This window comes from Eumetopias jubatus, unplaced genomic scaffold (assembly GCF_037043125.1).
Source record: "Eumetopias jubatus isolate StellerSeaLion01/CBP00866 unplaced genomic scaffold, mEumJub1_p1.0 scaffold_1, whole genome shotgun sequence".
Taxonomy (NCBI): Eukaryota; Metazoa; Chordata; class Mammalia; order Carnivora; family Otariidae; genus Eumetopias; species Eumetopias jubatus.
In genome coordinates this window covers 48,381,779-48,394,877 of record NW_028274807.1, presented here as the reverse complement: position 1 = coordinate 48,394,877, position 13,099 = coordinate 48,381,779, and the positions used below count along the sequence as shown (strand labels likewise).

General features: G+C 34.6%; 1 protein-coding gene across 1 annotated transcript in view; it reads left to right on the top strand.

Annotated features, from left to right (window-relative positions):
• Positions 1 to 13,099, top strand: part of IMPG2 (interphotoreceptor matrix proteoglycan 2) — an 80,129-nt gene that overhangs the window by 23,699 nt on the left and 43,331 nt on the right. The window contains exons 4-7 of the mRNA XM_028119244.2: positions 1,369 to 1,418; positions 2,301 to 2,380; positions 8,369 to 8,530; positions 12,499 to 12,557. Coding sequence (XP_027975045.2) covers positions 1,369 to 1,418; positions 2,301 to 2,380; positions 8,369 to 8,530; positions 12,499 to 12,557 — 351 coding nt within the window. The remainder of the gene's footprint in view (positions 1 to 1,368; positions 1,419 to 2,300; positions 2,381 to 8,368; positions 8,531 to 12,498; positions 12,558 to 13,099) is intronic.

Here is a 13,099-nt window from a genome sequence, read left to right as displayed (position 1 = left end):
TGAGTTTGAGCCCCACATTGAGTGCAGAGATTACTTAAATAAGTAAAACTTTAAAACGAATAAGTGAGACTTTCTAAAATTACTATACTTTAAATTTTATATTTTTGGGGTATGTGGAAATTTGGACTTGCAGAAACCCACTTTCTTTCCTTTAGAGGAGGGACTTCTCAGATTATCTTTTTTTAATAAAGATTTTATATTTATTTATTTATTTGAGGGGGAGGGGGAGGGGCAGAGGGAGAGGGAGAAGCAGACTCCCCACTGAGCAGGGAGCCTGACTTGGGACTCAATCCCAGGATTTGATCCCAGTACTCTGGGATCATGACCTGAGCCAAAGGCAGACAATTTAACTGACTGAACCACCCAGGTGCCACTCAGATTACCTTTGAATCTTCTCTTGTCGTTGCAAAGTGGCATGGTTAAAGGATAGCTGGGTGACTTGCAGCCTGTTAGCAGTGTGGCCTACAGCAAGTCATTTCTCTAAGCTTGACTTTCTTTATATAAAAAAATTTTATGATTTCTATGATCTGTCTAATGAGATGAGATCTGTGCTTATATTTTTTTCCTTAGCAGCAAGTACTCTCCTACCTGTCCTACATGTTACATTTGTAATCATTTATTTGTTATCTATTTTCTGTAAGACTGTAACTTTAATAGATCATGTGTGTTTGTCCACAGCTATATGCCAGATGTCTTGTTTACTCCCTGGCTAATAATATTTGTTCATTCTTTTATTCTAAAAATAATTATTTAGTGCCTACTAAATGGAGATAGAGTAAGACTATGGCAGGCAAGTTTCCTAATCTCATAGAATTTATATTCTTATGGCAGTCCTGTTTAATAGAACTTTCTGTGATGATGCAAATGTTCTTTACTGTGCTGTCCAATATGGTAGCCATTAGGCACATGTGACTATAGAGCTTTTGAAATGTGGCTAGTGTGAATGAGGATCAGAATTTTAAACTTTATTTAATTTTAGTTAATTTAAATTAGCATATATATCCAGGGACTACCATGACAATGACATTCTAGAAGATTAAGAGATTGGAGACAAGAGATAAAGAAGGAGATAAATAAATCAACAAATAATTTCACATACTGATAATAACTGAGAAGAAATGAAACAGGCTGATGGAATAGTAAGTAGAGGAGTACTTCATGTAGTGTGATTCTACTTGAGCAAAAATTAATAAATATAAAATGAATTATGAAGACTATTATTTTTTAAACTTTGTTAAATCAGTACTTACTTGGGTTTGGGAACCCTGTTTGGAGACCTAGTGAATTCCTTTTTGGAAAAAAAACCTCAAAATATTTGCACATATTTCTATCATCTTTATTAACTTTAAACATCTTTTTTAACCTTAGCCCTGAATTGTCATCTCTGTTTCCTGTTGGTGATACCTCAACATCAGGAGGTATGCTCTTATGCACTTACTCACTTTTCTTTTTAAATTATTTATGCCTTAAGATGATCTTGTGAGCAAGCATACATTTCAGCTCACATTTAAAAAATATCAGGTTTCTCTTTCCTTATGTGTTGTTCAAGTGTCTCAAGAAGAAGTGATTGTGTTTTCATTAATTGTATGGCATTATGTTGTGGGTACTTAAAGATCTTTAATTATTAAGTCTAATCAAAATCAGAAAGCTACTTAAAAAAAAGTACGACCTAAAGAATTACTTTAAGGCAAACACTACTTATGTCAACAGGTAGAACCTTTCTAGTTCCACCATTTGTCATTTGCCTTATAAGAGTTTCTCAGAGTGAGGATTTTCTGATTGCCTTGTGGTATACTTTAAGATGTTCCTTTGATCTCTGTGTCTCCTATGAATTGGTGTTGCTTTATTTATTTTCAATTTTTTTAAAAAAGCTTTTGTTTATTGGAAATTTCAAACATATACAAAAAATAAGAATTGCACAATGAGGCCCAGCTTTAACAATGATCAGTTCATAGCCAGTCTCCAACCTTCACCCACTTTTCCTGTCTGGTATTATTACTTTTTTCATTATTTGTCCTTTTTACTAGATAGCTCAAGGATAAAAATTTTGTCTGTATCCTTAGCATCTTGCGTAGTGGCTGACATAAGTAGATGCTCATTAAATGCTGTTGAATGAATGAATGAATGAGTTATAATTATTTTCTGTTCTAGGAAGATCTATGCAAGTGTGTCTTAAGATTAGAATATACTGAATTTCCAGGATGGAAAAACAAATGACTTATAGGAATTGTTTTGAAGTCAGTTTGTTATTTCCTGATATGATTCTGAATTCACATACATGATTTTGTTTTTCTACTTAGGTGCTATTCTCAGTGTTCCATATCCAGGGGTGACCTATGAAGGTACCTCAGAGAACATCAAGGAGAGGCCTGAGGAGAGTGTGAGTGATGCTGTGTTTTGTTATTTAGTTTCTAACATGAAGAACTGGGGTTAAGAGAGACTTATATTCCATTGCCAAACTACACAAGAATCTAAAACCAGTGTATTAAAAAGAATCTAAGATTCCTTGGAGAGCTGAGTCAATCTGCTTTTGCAAGAGAGAGCTTCAAGTTGTAAATGAAATGACTTGGAGCCTGGGTAATTGTCATCATGGTAAACTCATGGTCCCTTGTGGGCTATGTGAAATAATTTACTGTGGGGGTTTTGCCTATGTTCTTCTATCCCATAATAGATCAGGACTTAGTCTTCTCTTCTTCAGAGGGAAAGGATGTAGATTTTATGTAGTTAAAAAATCAAGAAATACTGTGGTTTTTAAATGCATCATTATTAACAGTAGCCTGTCCACCAAACAATATTAAGTTAACTTTCGATAACATTCAGATTAAAAAAAAAAGTACACAGGCTGCCCAGGAAGATAGAAATATTTTGTTAGAAATTTGGTTAAATATAAATATAAATTTTTAAAATTTGGGGGTTCATAAATCCTAGATTACTTAATATAGTATAAACTCTGACTGAACATATTCACTAGAAAGGTGTAATTTAGTTATCTTGTACCTTTTCTTCCCAGCTTGAACATTTTAATTTATATGAAATCATGTTAAGTCACCCCACTCTGCCCCACCACTTTCCCTGTCACTGAACAAGGCTGGTAGTAATGTGGGATCCATGAGTGGAAGCTGGAATCAATACATTCAGTCTCCGCACAACTTTATCCAGAATAGATGGTACTGGGAGATATTGTCATTAAATAAATATTTGTGAATGAATGAATAAAAAGTGATACTGTGGTTCTGAACTTGAAGCAGAATAGTTGTGGGTTTAGGTCTAGAAACATTCATAGAATGAGATAGAATTCTCTATAATAGAAATGAAGGATTTATGTATAATAATTGAAACATTAATATCCAAAGAAAAGACTATTTGAAGCCAATTTATAGAGTAAGAAAACAAAGCAGTATAGAGATACCTGATAAGAATTAGATTGCTTGTATTTCTAGTTCAAAATGAAGCCTGAAGTTTCACTTTTACTGTTCAATTTTTTTCCTAATACATTTTCCATCTACTGTTATAGAAATTATATGCTTTGTTTGTTTTGTCAGTAGTTTTCCTATAAGTTACATAATATGTATATTATTATGTATAACATTTATAATACTTATATTATACGTATAAAATATATATGCCCTATAAGTTACCTCATAAATTATAATGTATAATCTAGCAAAATTTTAGTTTTTCAGAATCTTGATCCTTGTCTTAAGCAATGCAGGAATATTAGAACATTGTAGTTCAAATAATCACCCTACTGATTTATATTCTATTTTTTGATATTTTTGTTCTTTCTCTCTTTTAGTTCTCTCTTTTCAATCCCATAAATTAGACTGTATTATATTTGTTCTTTTTTAAGAAATTTGAAAAAATATTTTATTTATTTATTTGAGAGAGAGAGTGAAAGGGAAGAGGAACAGAGGGAGAGGGACAAGCAGACTCTTCACTGAGCTCAGAGCCCAACATGGGGACAGATCCCAAGACTCTGATGTCATGACCTGAACTGAAATCAAGAGTCAGATGCTCAACCTACTGAGCTATCCGGTGCCCCTGTATTTGTTCTTCTTTTTTTTTAGACTGTATTATATTTGTTTTTGATAAAGTTTGTTTTACATCTACCTGGAAATTTATTATTTTATTTTCTTAAAATTCTTTATTGCATTTTAGATCTCTCTTCTAGGATAATTTTCTTTTTGAAATATATGCTCCTGATACTACTTTAGTAAGTCTCTCATTTGTTCATTTTGAGTTTTTGATCATCTGAAAATTTCTTTATTATCTCCTTATTATAGAAGAAATTTACATCTGTACTAAATTCTAGACTGAGGGTTTTTTTTTCTGGTCAAGGTTTTATTTCACTATATTCTAATTTTTGTTGTTAGTACTGAGAACTGTCAGTTCAGTTGTTTTTCACTTGTGTATCAGTTCAGTTGTATTCCTCTGGCTGTTTTCTTTGTCTACTTTTAAGATATATCTCTATCTCATCTCTATATATCTCTATCTCTCCATACACATCTAATCATAAGACATGAAAATTTCTCAGAACTTATGATATCCGTAAGGCTTTACATTAAGGAAGTACAACAAATCCAAAGCAAAATAAATAAATATACTCCTATACCCATTTTTTGTGAAATACTATATAGTATACTACTATATACACACACACACACACATATACTTATATATATATACTTTTATATACATAAGTATACTATAGTATATACTATAGTATATATACTATAAATATATATATACTATAAATACATATAGTAGTATACTATATGGTATTTGGCATTCTGCAGTTTAACAAATATGGATATAGGAGAAATTCTCAGCTATTATCTTGTGTGACTGAACCTCTGACCTCCTTCTTTTATCATTCATGTTTGTTAACCACTCTTTAATAATTTCCATTTCTTTGTCTTCCTGGGTTAGAATTAGGTATGTGTTGCAGTTTACTAATTCTTCCTTCAGCTTAGTTTAATTGGTTGTTCAAATTGTCTGTTGAGTTTTTAGAATCCTTGCTTCATGTGGGAGTCTTTTTTTTTCTTTAATTGAAGTATAGTTGACACACAATGTCACATTAGTTTCAGGAGTATGGCATAGTGATTTGACAAGAATATCCTTATACTATCCTCACTACAGGTGCAGCTATCATCTTCACTAGTATGTGGGAGTCTTTGATCTGACCTTTCAACATGTACACACCTTTTACTTTTTATCCTATCCCTTTGTGGTACTTAAAACTCAAGCCTAGGTTACAAAGTATCAGAGGATATAACCCTGTACTTACACAACACTGATTCACCTCTCTGGATTTTTCTAACCTGTTTTTCCTGACCCCTTGGCATTTACTTTCTTGCAAACCAGCTACGCATTAAAAACTTTTAAAAATACTTATTCATCACTTAAGGCATTCTGTAACAGCAAGATTACTAAGGATATTTCTTTTATAATAGTACTGGAAATGGAAGTCTGTCCAAATTTAGCAAGATAAAATTTAATATCAAAAATGCAAAGTTTTATGTAAAATTCCATAAGACTAAGAGTTTTTGTTGATGTTAGTCTCTGTATGAATCAGTAGTATGATGCAGTTACTGGGGTGAAACTAGTAAAAGTGTAATTTTAGGTTGTATCAATAGAAATACAGAATCTATTATAAGAGAGGTGGTGGTATCCTATCATATTTTAATTGATCCAGATCTGATTTGTGTATACCATACTCTGAGGAAGGTATTAAGAGCCTGAGAAATGTCTGGAGGAGAAGATCTAGGGAAGTCAGGGAAGTCATAATAGCTGTTTGTACTCATTTGAAGGGCTCTCTAGTGACTACAGTTTTTATATATGTCCTAGATTACAGAACTGAGATCAGTGGTAGAGCTTACAGGGAAATATATTTGGGCTTAATATTAAGAACTTTGGGTAGAAGTGGATGAAACGGGTAAAGGGAGTCAAAAGGTATAAATTTCTAGTTAAGAAATGAATAAGTCATGGAAATGTAATGTACATGATGGTGACTATAGTTAATAGTACTGTGTTGCATATTTGAAAGTAGTTAGGAGAGTGGATCTTGAAAGTTCTCATCACAAGAAAAAGAAATTTGTAACTGTGTATGGTGATGGATGTTAACTGGACTTACTGTGATGATCATCTTGCAATACATACAAATATGGAATCATTACATTGTACACCTGAAACTAATATAGGTTTTATGTCAATTATACCTTAATAAAAAATATGAGTGCCTGATATGTGCCAGTCACTGTGTCAGGAGGCATAATGATAAGTAAACATACAGTATAATTACCTTGTGGTATGTGCTATGATAGGGTAAATGCAGAATGAAATAGGAGAGCATTAGGAGCATTGGGTCAGTTTTGAGGGGCAGTTCTGAGAAATTTTCTGGTGGGGGTGAGGTCTGAATTGAGGATGAATATAAGTTACCAGAAGAAGAGACAGGGGAAAGGTCTTGGCCTGAGGTCTCAAAGGGAATAGCACTGCTTAGGCCAGAGAGAATTAGCATATTCCTTGGTCTGCAAATAGGAACTTAGCATGGCTGGAGTGGATAGTGAAAGGTGGGGGAAAGGGAGATGGGGCTGGAAAAGGGAAGCAGGAACCAAGCTGTGGAGGGCAAAGAAGAAAGAAAAAAAATTAAAGAACTTCCCAAACATGAGAGCTTTTTTTTTTTTTTTAAGATTTATTTATTTATTTGAGAGAGAGAGAGAGAGAGAGCACAAGGAGGGGACAGAGGCAGAGGGAGAGGGAGAAACAGAATTCCCACCGAGCAGGGAGTCTGATGTGCGGCTCCATCCCAGGACCTCAGGACCAGGACCTGAGCCAACGCAGATGCTTAAGCAGATGCTTAACTGGCTGAGCCACCCAGGTGCCCTGAGAGCTTTTTTTTTGGACATGTAATGGTCTGCCTTTGAAAATCATGACTCTTTCTCATCAGGCCATTTAAACTGAGGATGAGCAACCATTTGTCAGGGATATTGTAGAGAGAATTCAGGCATCCAGAGGGATAGTAGGATCTTTGAGGTACTTTCCTATTCTGAGATTTTGAAGGTCTCTGATTATATGATCTATCACGGATGAAAAATGGTACACTGAAGGAAAGCCTATGTAGTCTCTTCCTGACTCTGCCATTGGCTTGCTGGGAGCCCTTAGGCTAGCCATTCTTCCATTCTAACCCCTTCTCTTGTGTATCACAATGGAGGGACTTAGATGGATGAGGTCAAGTGTATCTTCCATGTAGAATTTCTTACTGTAACATTGTAGTAGTGATATTTTCTTTCCCTCATTCTACATTTACTATTGGAATTCTTCTGTAAGACACTATTGTCACTTCTCATTTATTTATTAAATCATTTATTTCCATCAATATGGACTCATGGATATTTTATTCTTTGGATTATAATCCATTATTTATTTTGTTTTTCAAATTGTTGCAGCTTTGGCCACTGGAAGACCTGGATTTTACTGTTACAGAGTACAAAAAGTTCATTGATACAGTTTCAGATTCCATGTAGTCACTAATCTTTAAGAAACTACCCCTTGTTGAGTTTGGTATAGTATCCAGAAAGAATCTCCACAGTTAGCTGAAAAGGCTGTTAATATAATTCCCCCTTCCCTAATACTTTTATTCATGTATTTCAACTAAAGCAACATATTACTGATTGAATGCAGAAACAGATATGAGAATCCAGTGTCTTCGTCTGAAGCCAACCAAATTAAAGAATTTATAAAATTATAAACAATGTTACTCTTCTCATTCATTTTTTATTTTGCAAAATGTTATTCCTTTTTACAGCATAAAGAGTTTATTATTTTTAAATGAATTAAGAAATATTCTTAAAAATTTTCCCTTTAATTTTTTGTCTGGTAAATATCTATAGATACAACCCACAAAAAACAAATTTCTTTGTGTTTCTGAATGATTCTTAAGAGTTTAAATGGGCCCTAAGACCAAAAAGTTTGAGAACAACACTTCTAGGCTATTTTTAGATGATACTATTAGCATGGTCAACTCTTTTTATTTTTATTTATTTATTTATTTATTTTTGGTCAACTCTTTTTAAACTCACAGATGATGTGATAGAAGATCGTTAACTTTGGTGCTTATCTGTGGAAAATTTTCTGTCTTTCCCTGAAGCAGTCATTGTGTGCTCAAAGGAATGTACAAATGCATAGTAATTTTAATGTTAGCCTATGTCTTAAAGTCCACCCAATTAGTTCCAAAGTCAGATACTGTATAAAAGGTCATCATTAGAAGTTTCTTTTGACATAGTGTCTGATATGTACCAATCAGGAGATACTTGTTGGTTGTATGAGTAAACATTGACATTTATTGTTTTTTTTTTCTCTAAAAATCCAGATTAGCAATGAAATTGAGAATGTGATAGAAGAATCCACAAAACCAGCAACTGAGCAGATTGCAGAATTCAGTATCCACCTTTTGGGAGAGCAATACAGGGAAGAACTACAGGATCCCTCCAACTTCCACCACCAGCACCTTGTAGAAGAGTTTATTTCAGAGGTGGGTGATTTTTTGGTTTGTTTTTCATCTTTTTTCTTTTCTTTTCTTCTCTTCTCTTTTCTTTCCCTTTCCCTTCCTGTTTCTTCCTTCCTTCCTTCCTTTTTCTTTTTTTTCTTTCTTTCTCTTTCTTTCTCTTTCTTTCTTTCTTTCTTTCTTTCTTTCTTTCTTTCTTTTCTTTTCTTTCTTTCTTTCTTTCTTTCTTTCTTTCTTTCTTTCTTTCTTTCTTTCTTTCTTTCTTTCTTTCTTTCTTTCTTTCCTTCCTTCCTTCCTTCCTTCCTTCCTTCCTTCCTTCCTTCCTTCCTTCCTTCCTTCCTTCCTTCCTTCCTTTCTTTCCTTCCTTTCTTTCTTTCTTTCGACATTTTCCTTGGGTTGTAAATTTCCCATATTCACAAAACTGGTTAAAGGTAGGTTAAGGAATCAAGCTCTTCTTCTCTTTGGTTCAGAGGGCTGTGACTTAGCCACTTCTTCAGAAAACTCTGTAAAAAGATCACAGAAAGATAGATGAGTTTATTTAATCGAAGCAAAATCTGACACACCTTTACCATCTGCTAACAAATAAATACTATTTCCAAACTTTAGCTGCACAGCCAAAGAAGAATGTGTTCAATGGCATGGTTTTAAATTGACAGTATTTGGAGAAATGAGTATCTTTAAGAAACTACATACAGTGTATTGTTTTTCTTGGAGGAACATTAAATTTAATTTCTTTAAATTTCCTATTTAATATTCTTTTTCTAAACTGAAAAATTTGGGGCAGTTAACACATAAGTAGTACACAGTTCCAAGTTCAAAAGGACAAAAGGGTATCCAGTGAAAAGTAAATTTCCCTCCTATCTCTGTTCTTTGGTTGGCGGTATTTTTTAAAAGGTGGTTTTTCTTTCTTTCTTTTTTTTTTAAAGAATCATGCATTAGACTCTCCTGCAACTTTAATTTGTGGAAGAATTCTATATAGGACTTGAACTCAAGATTCTTTCAGTCAAAAGTGACCCATAGGTGGCCCCCCTTCTTGTGTGCCTTTGCTCTTGGGTAATAAGGCATTGAGTGCCCATCTCCCCTTTCTGTCCAGTGTCAGGGCACATCATTCCTTCCTGTTTATTTCTTTTCCTTCCCTCTTGATGGGGTTCTCCTTGCCCAAGTTTTTCAATTCCATTATGTTGGACTCATTTCCTTCCCTAGACACTATGTCTAGAGGAGAAAAAGAAATGTGCATCTCTCAGCCAAACAGCATCATTATAGCCATCTGACGTGGGGAGTGTAAGCCAGACGATTATTTTTCCTATCTGTGTGGCCAAGTTGCAAGGCTGTATGGTATGTAGAAGAAATGTCAGCCAGACCAGTGGCCACCTGGCATCAGATAGTGTCTTGGATCAGCTGTCTGGTTCTCTCTGCTCTTGGAGTGAGGAACCTTGGTAGGCCTGCGTGTTTAGATAAACAATTGCACTAAATGACTGCATATTTAGAAAGTCTAGAAGTCTAATAAACATTCTGAAAAACATCTCCAGCAGAGACTTTATGAGGTAGATAGCTCTTGGCTTGAGGTGATTTGGGGGTGAGGAAGGGTCTGGGCCTACCATGAAATGGTTTCTTCTCTGGAGTATCCCTGCAGTCCGTTCCCTTACCTGCCCTGAAATGTCTACCAACAGCCACTTCCTTGTGTGAAGCAGCAGAGTTAGAGGTTGTGTCTCTGAAAGGTTCTGTCACTGTGTTTAATGCAAATTGAAGGGGGCCCCTCTAGCTCTCTCCCTTCAGGGCACAGTCACAGGGATTGTTCCTTTGATATTATTTCCTAGGTAATGATATGGGAAGATATTTAGGGAAAAAGAAAGCCTGATTGGAGAGGATTGAGGTTCAGGAGGAATTCCTTTTTTTTTTTTTTTTTTTTATGAGAAGAGTAAGATTAGCTTGGGACAACATCAAGTATCAGAGAGAGAAAGGTAAGCATAATAGCGTTGGGAGCATCGATAGGAGCATCGATACCTGAAGATAGCTACAGTATCGACACAGTGTCCCTGAACAGCGCCCTACGTTCTGCAGGCTGCTTTAAGTCTGTTAGTTCACAGCAGCCAAGTGGAGAAGCATTGCCATCTTATAGCTGAGGCCCAGGCGGCCAAGTAAATTGTTCATAGTCATTTCAACCTTTAGGGGTAGAAGGGAAAATCAAATCTCCTCCTTCCCTTCAAAGTGTTCCTTCCTTTATACCATATCACCTTAATTTTAGTTCAGATGAAAAGTTAAAGTGAGCTTCACAGTTTTCCCAGTCCTGGTCTCAATTCTATGACATTTTTATCATGAGGCAGGGGGGAAGAAAAGGCATGTAATTCATTGGGAAGAATATGGGCTTTGGTATTGGAAAGATTTAAGGTTGAATAAATTCTAATTTAGTCACTTACCAAATGCATGACCCTGGGCAAGTTAGTTGACATCTCAATTTTCCCATATATAAAATGGGAAAATATGTATCTCTTGACATTGTTGCAAAGATTAGAAGTAATATTGTAAATCATCAGGCACATAGAAGTCATTCAATAAATTATACCTATTATTAATCTTGATGTTAATAAAGTGGAATGATTCTTTTAACTGGACACCTGTACAGTAGCTAACTAGATGTGATGAATTAGAATACTTGTACGTGGTTAAACTCAAGAGATGACAAAACTCAAAATGAGATGGGTCTAGCAATAACAATTACATACAGCTGTATAACATTTTGCAATTAATGGAATACTTTTAGGTACATTCATTTTAATCTTTATGAAAGCCAATATGGTTGATGGGCAGGGCAGTATTAGTTCTATAAAATAAGGCTTGTATACAGTTACTTTGCCAGCAGAAACAGCTGAGATGAACTCATTTTTGGATTCCTATCCTGCAAGATTCCATCTCCACTTTTATCCTACAAGAATTATGGCATTTCTGTCTTTCCTCTAAGAGAATAAAACAAGGCAAATTATCATAGGTATAGAGTTACTTAGGTTTGGATTCTTTATCCTTAAGGCATTGAGATCTTCATGAACCATGATTTTTTAAAAATCCCACTCTCTTGATTATACTCAGACTTAGTTTTAAAAGTAGATTCCCAGAGATGTCTCCAAAGTCCACTAACAATTCTGGTGTTGGCTCCATAGTGACTTATCTACTGAGACTGGTACCTTCTGAAATGTGGGTTAAGTGTTCAATGTTAAAATATGTATTTATACATCATCTGACTATTTTTAGATTTTTAGTCCAGTTAGCATTCTTTCCCTCCCTCCGGTCACTAAACTCATCTTGATTTACATGGCTGGATTTTAAAGACTTAGTGATAAAACTGGTTCCTGTAGATGTTTCATAAATTGATCTTCAGACCAGTTAAGTACCTGGTCACTGCTTCATAACCCCCTTCATGACACCCGGTCAATAGGGCCTCTCTCCAGGGGGCTGAGCTTCAGCTTGTGGACTAGCTTCTAATGTTGACTTTGTTCACAGTTCCCTTGTATCGTAGGAACAGGAAACAGATGCCATCAGACACTTCACACTTAGAGAAAATGAATACTTGACTCTTTGTCAGTGTGTATGCTGCAGCCAGATTTCTAATCCAAACAATTACACTTAAAAATGTTATTATAGCTTTTTTTTGAAACAAATGCTTTTTTCTACATTTTATCCTACAAAGGAAAAAACAGTGCTTTGTCAGTAAGAAGTTGCTTTTCATAATTTGGAAAAAAATTAATATTAAAATACATTAAAACCTAAAAAGACAAAATTTAAAAAGAAAAATGTGACAGTGTTGTGTTAAAACTATTTTCTAACATTGTTAACTATTATAATTTTCTTATGTAACTTTCTGACTACTGTGTATCTGTATACATGTATAAGCTTCTACTAGTTATAAGCAGTGCACTTTATATTCAACTCTTAAAAGCAGTATTTTCTATGTACTTTTCACATTTCTACATAGCTATAAATTTTATTTTTATTTTTGACAGGTTGAAAATGCATTTACTGGGTTACCAGGCTATAAGGACATTCGTGTGCTTGATTTTAGGTAAATAGACTCTAAAAATGTACATGTTTAGTAGCGCTCTTTATTTCAATGTAATATCTTTTTGTGTTTATTATGTATGCTCTAAAAACAAATGATTTGAGTGCTGTAATTAAATACTATTTCTGGTAAATATGTATTCTTAATGATAGTTTTTCAGGAGAGGAGACAGTTAGAAAAAGGCAAAAGAATATATTCAAAGAGACATACTAGATCTGTAGTTAGGCAGATAAGAACTTAGGAATTCATGTCCCCAGCTTGCTTTTGACGGGTTACACTGCTTTTACTTGGCACTGAGGGGAGCCTGAAGTCACATTAGATATGATCTTGGCTTCCCACTAAATCTTGTCAATGTTCTACCGAGGTGACTTTGACATCTTACTGTAAGGCCATTCTGGAGTGGATGCATTTGTCTTCATTTCAAACATAACAGTTCTAAGTAAATCACTGATCTCTTTTTAAAACATTTCTTCTTAAAAAGAATATTTACTGGGGGCACCTGGGTGGCTCAGTCAGTTAAGCGGCTGCCTTCGGCTCAAGTCATG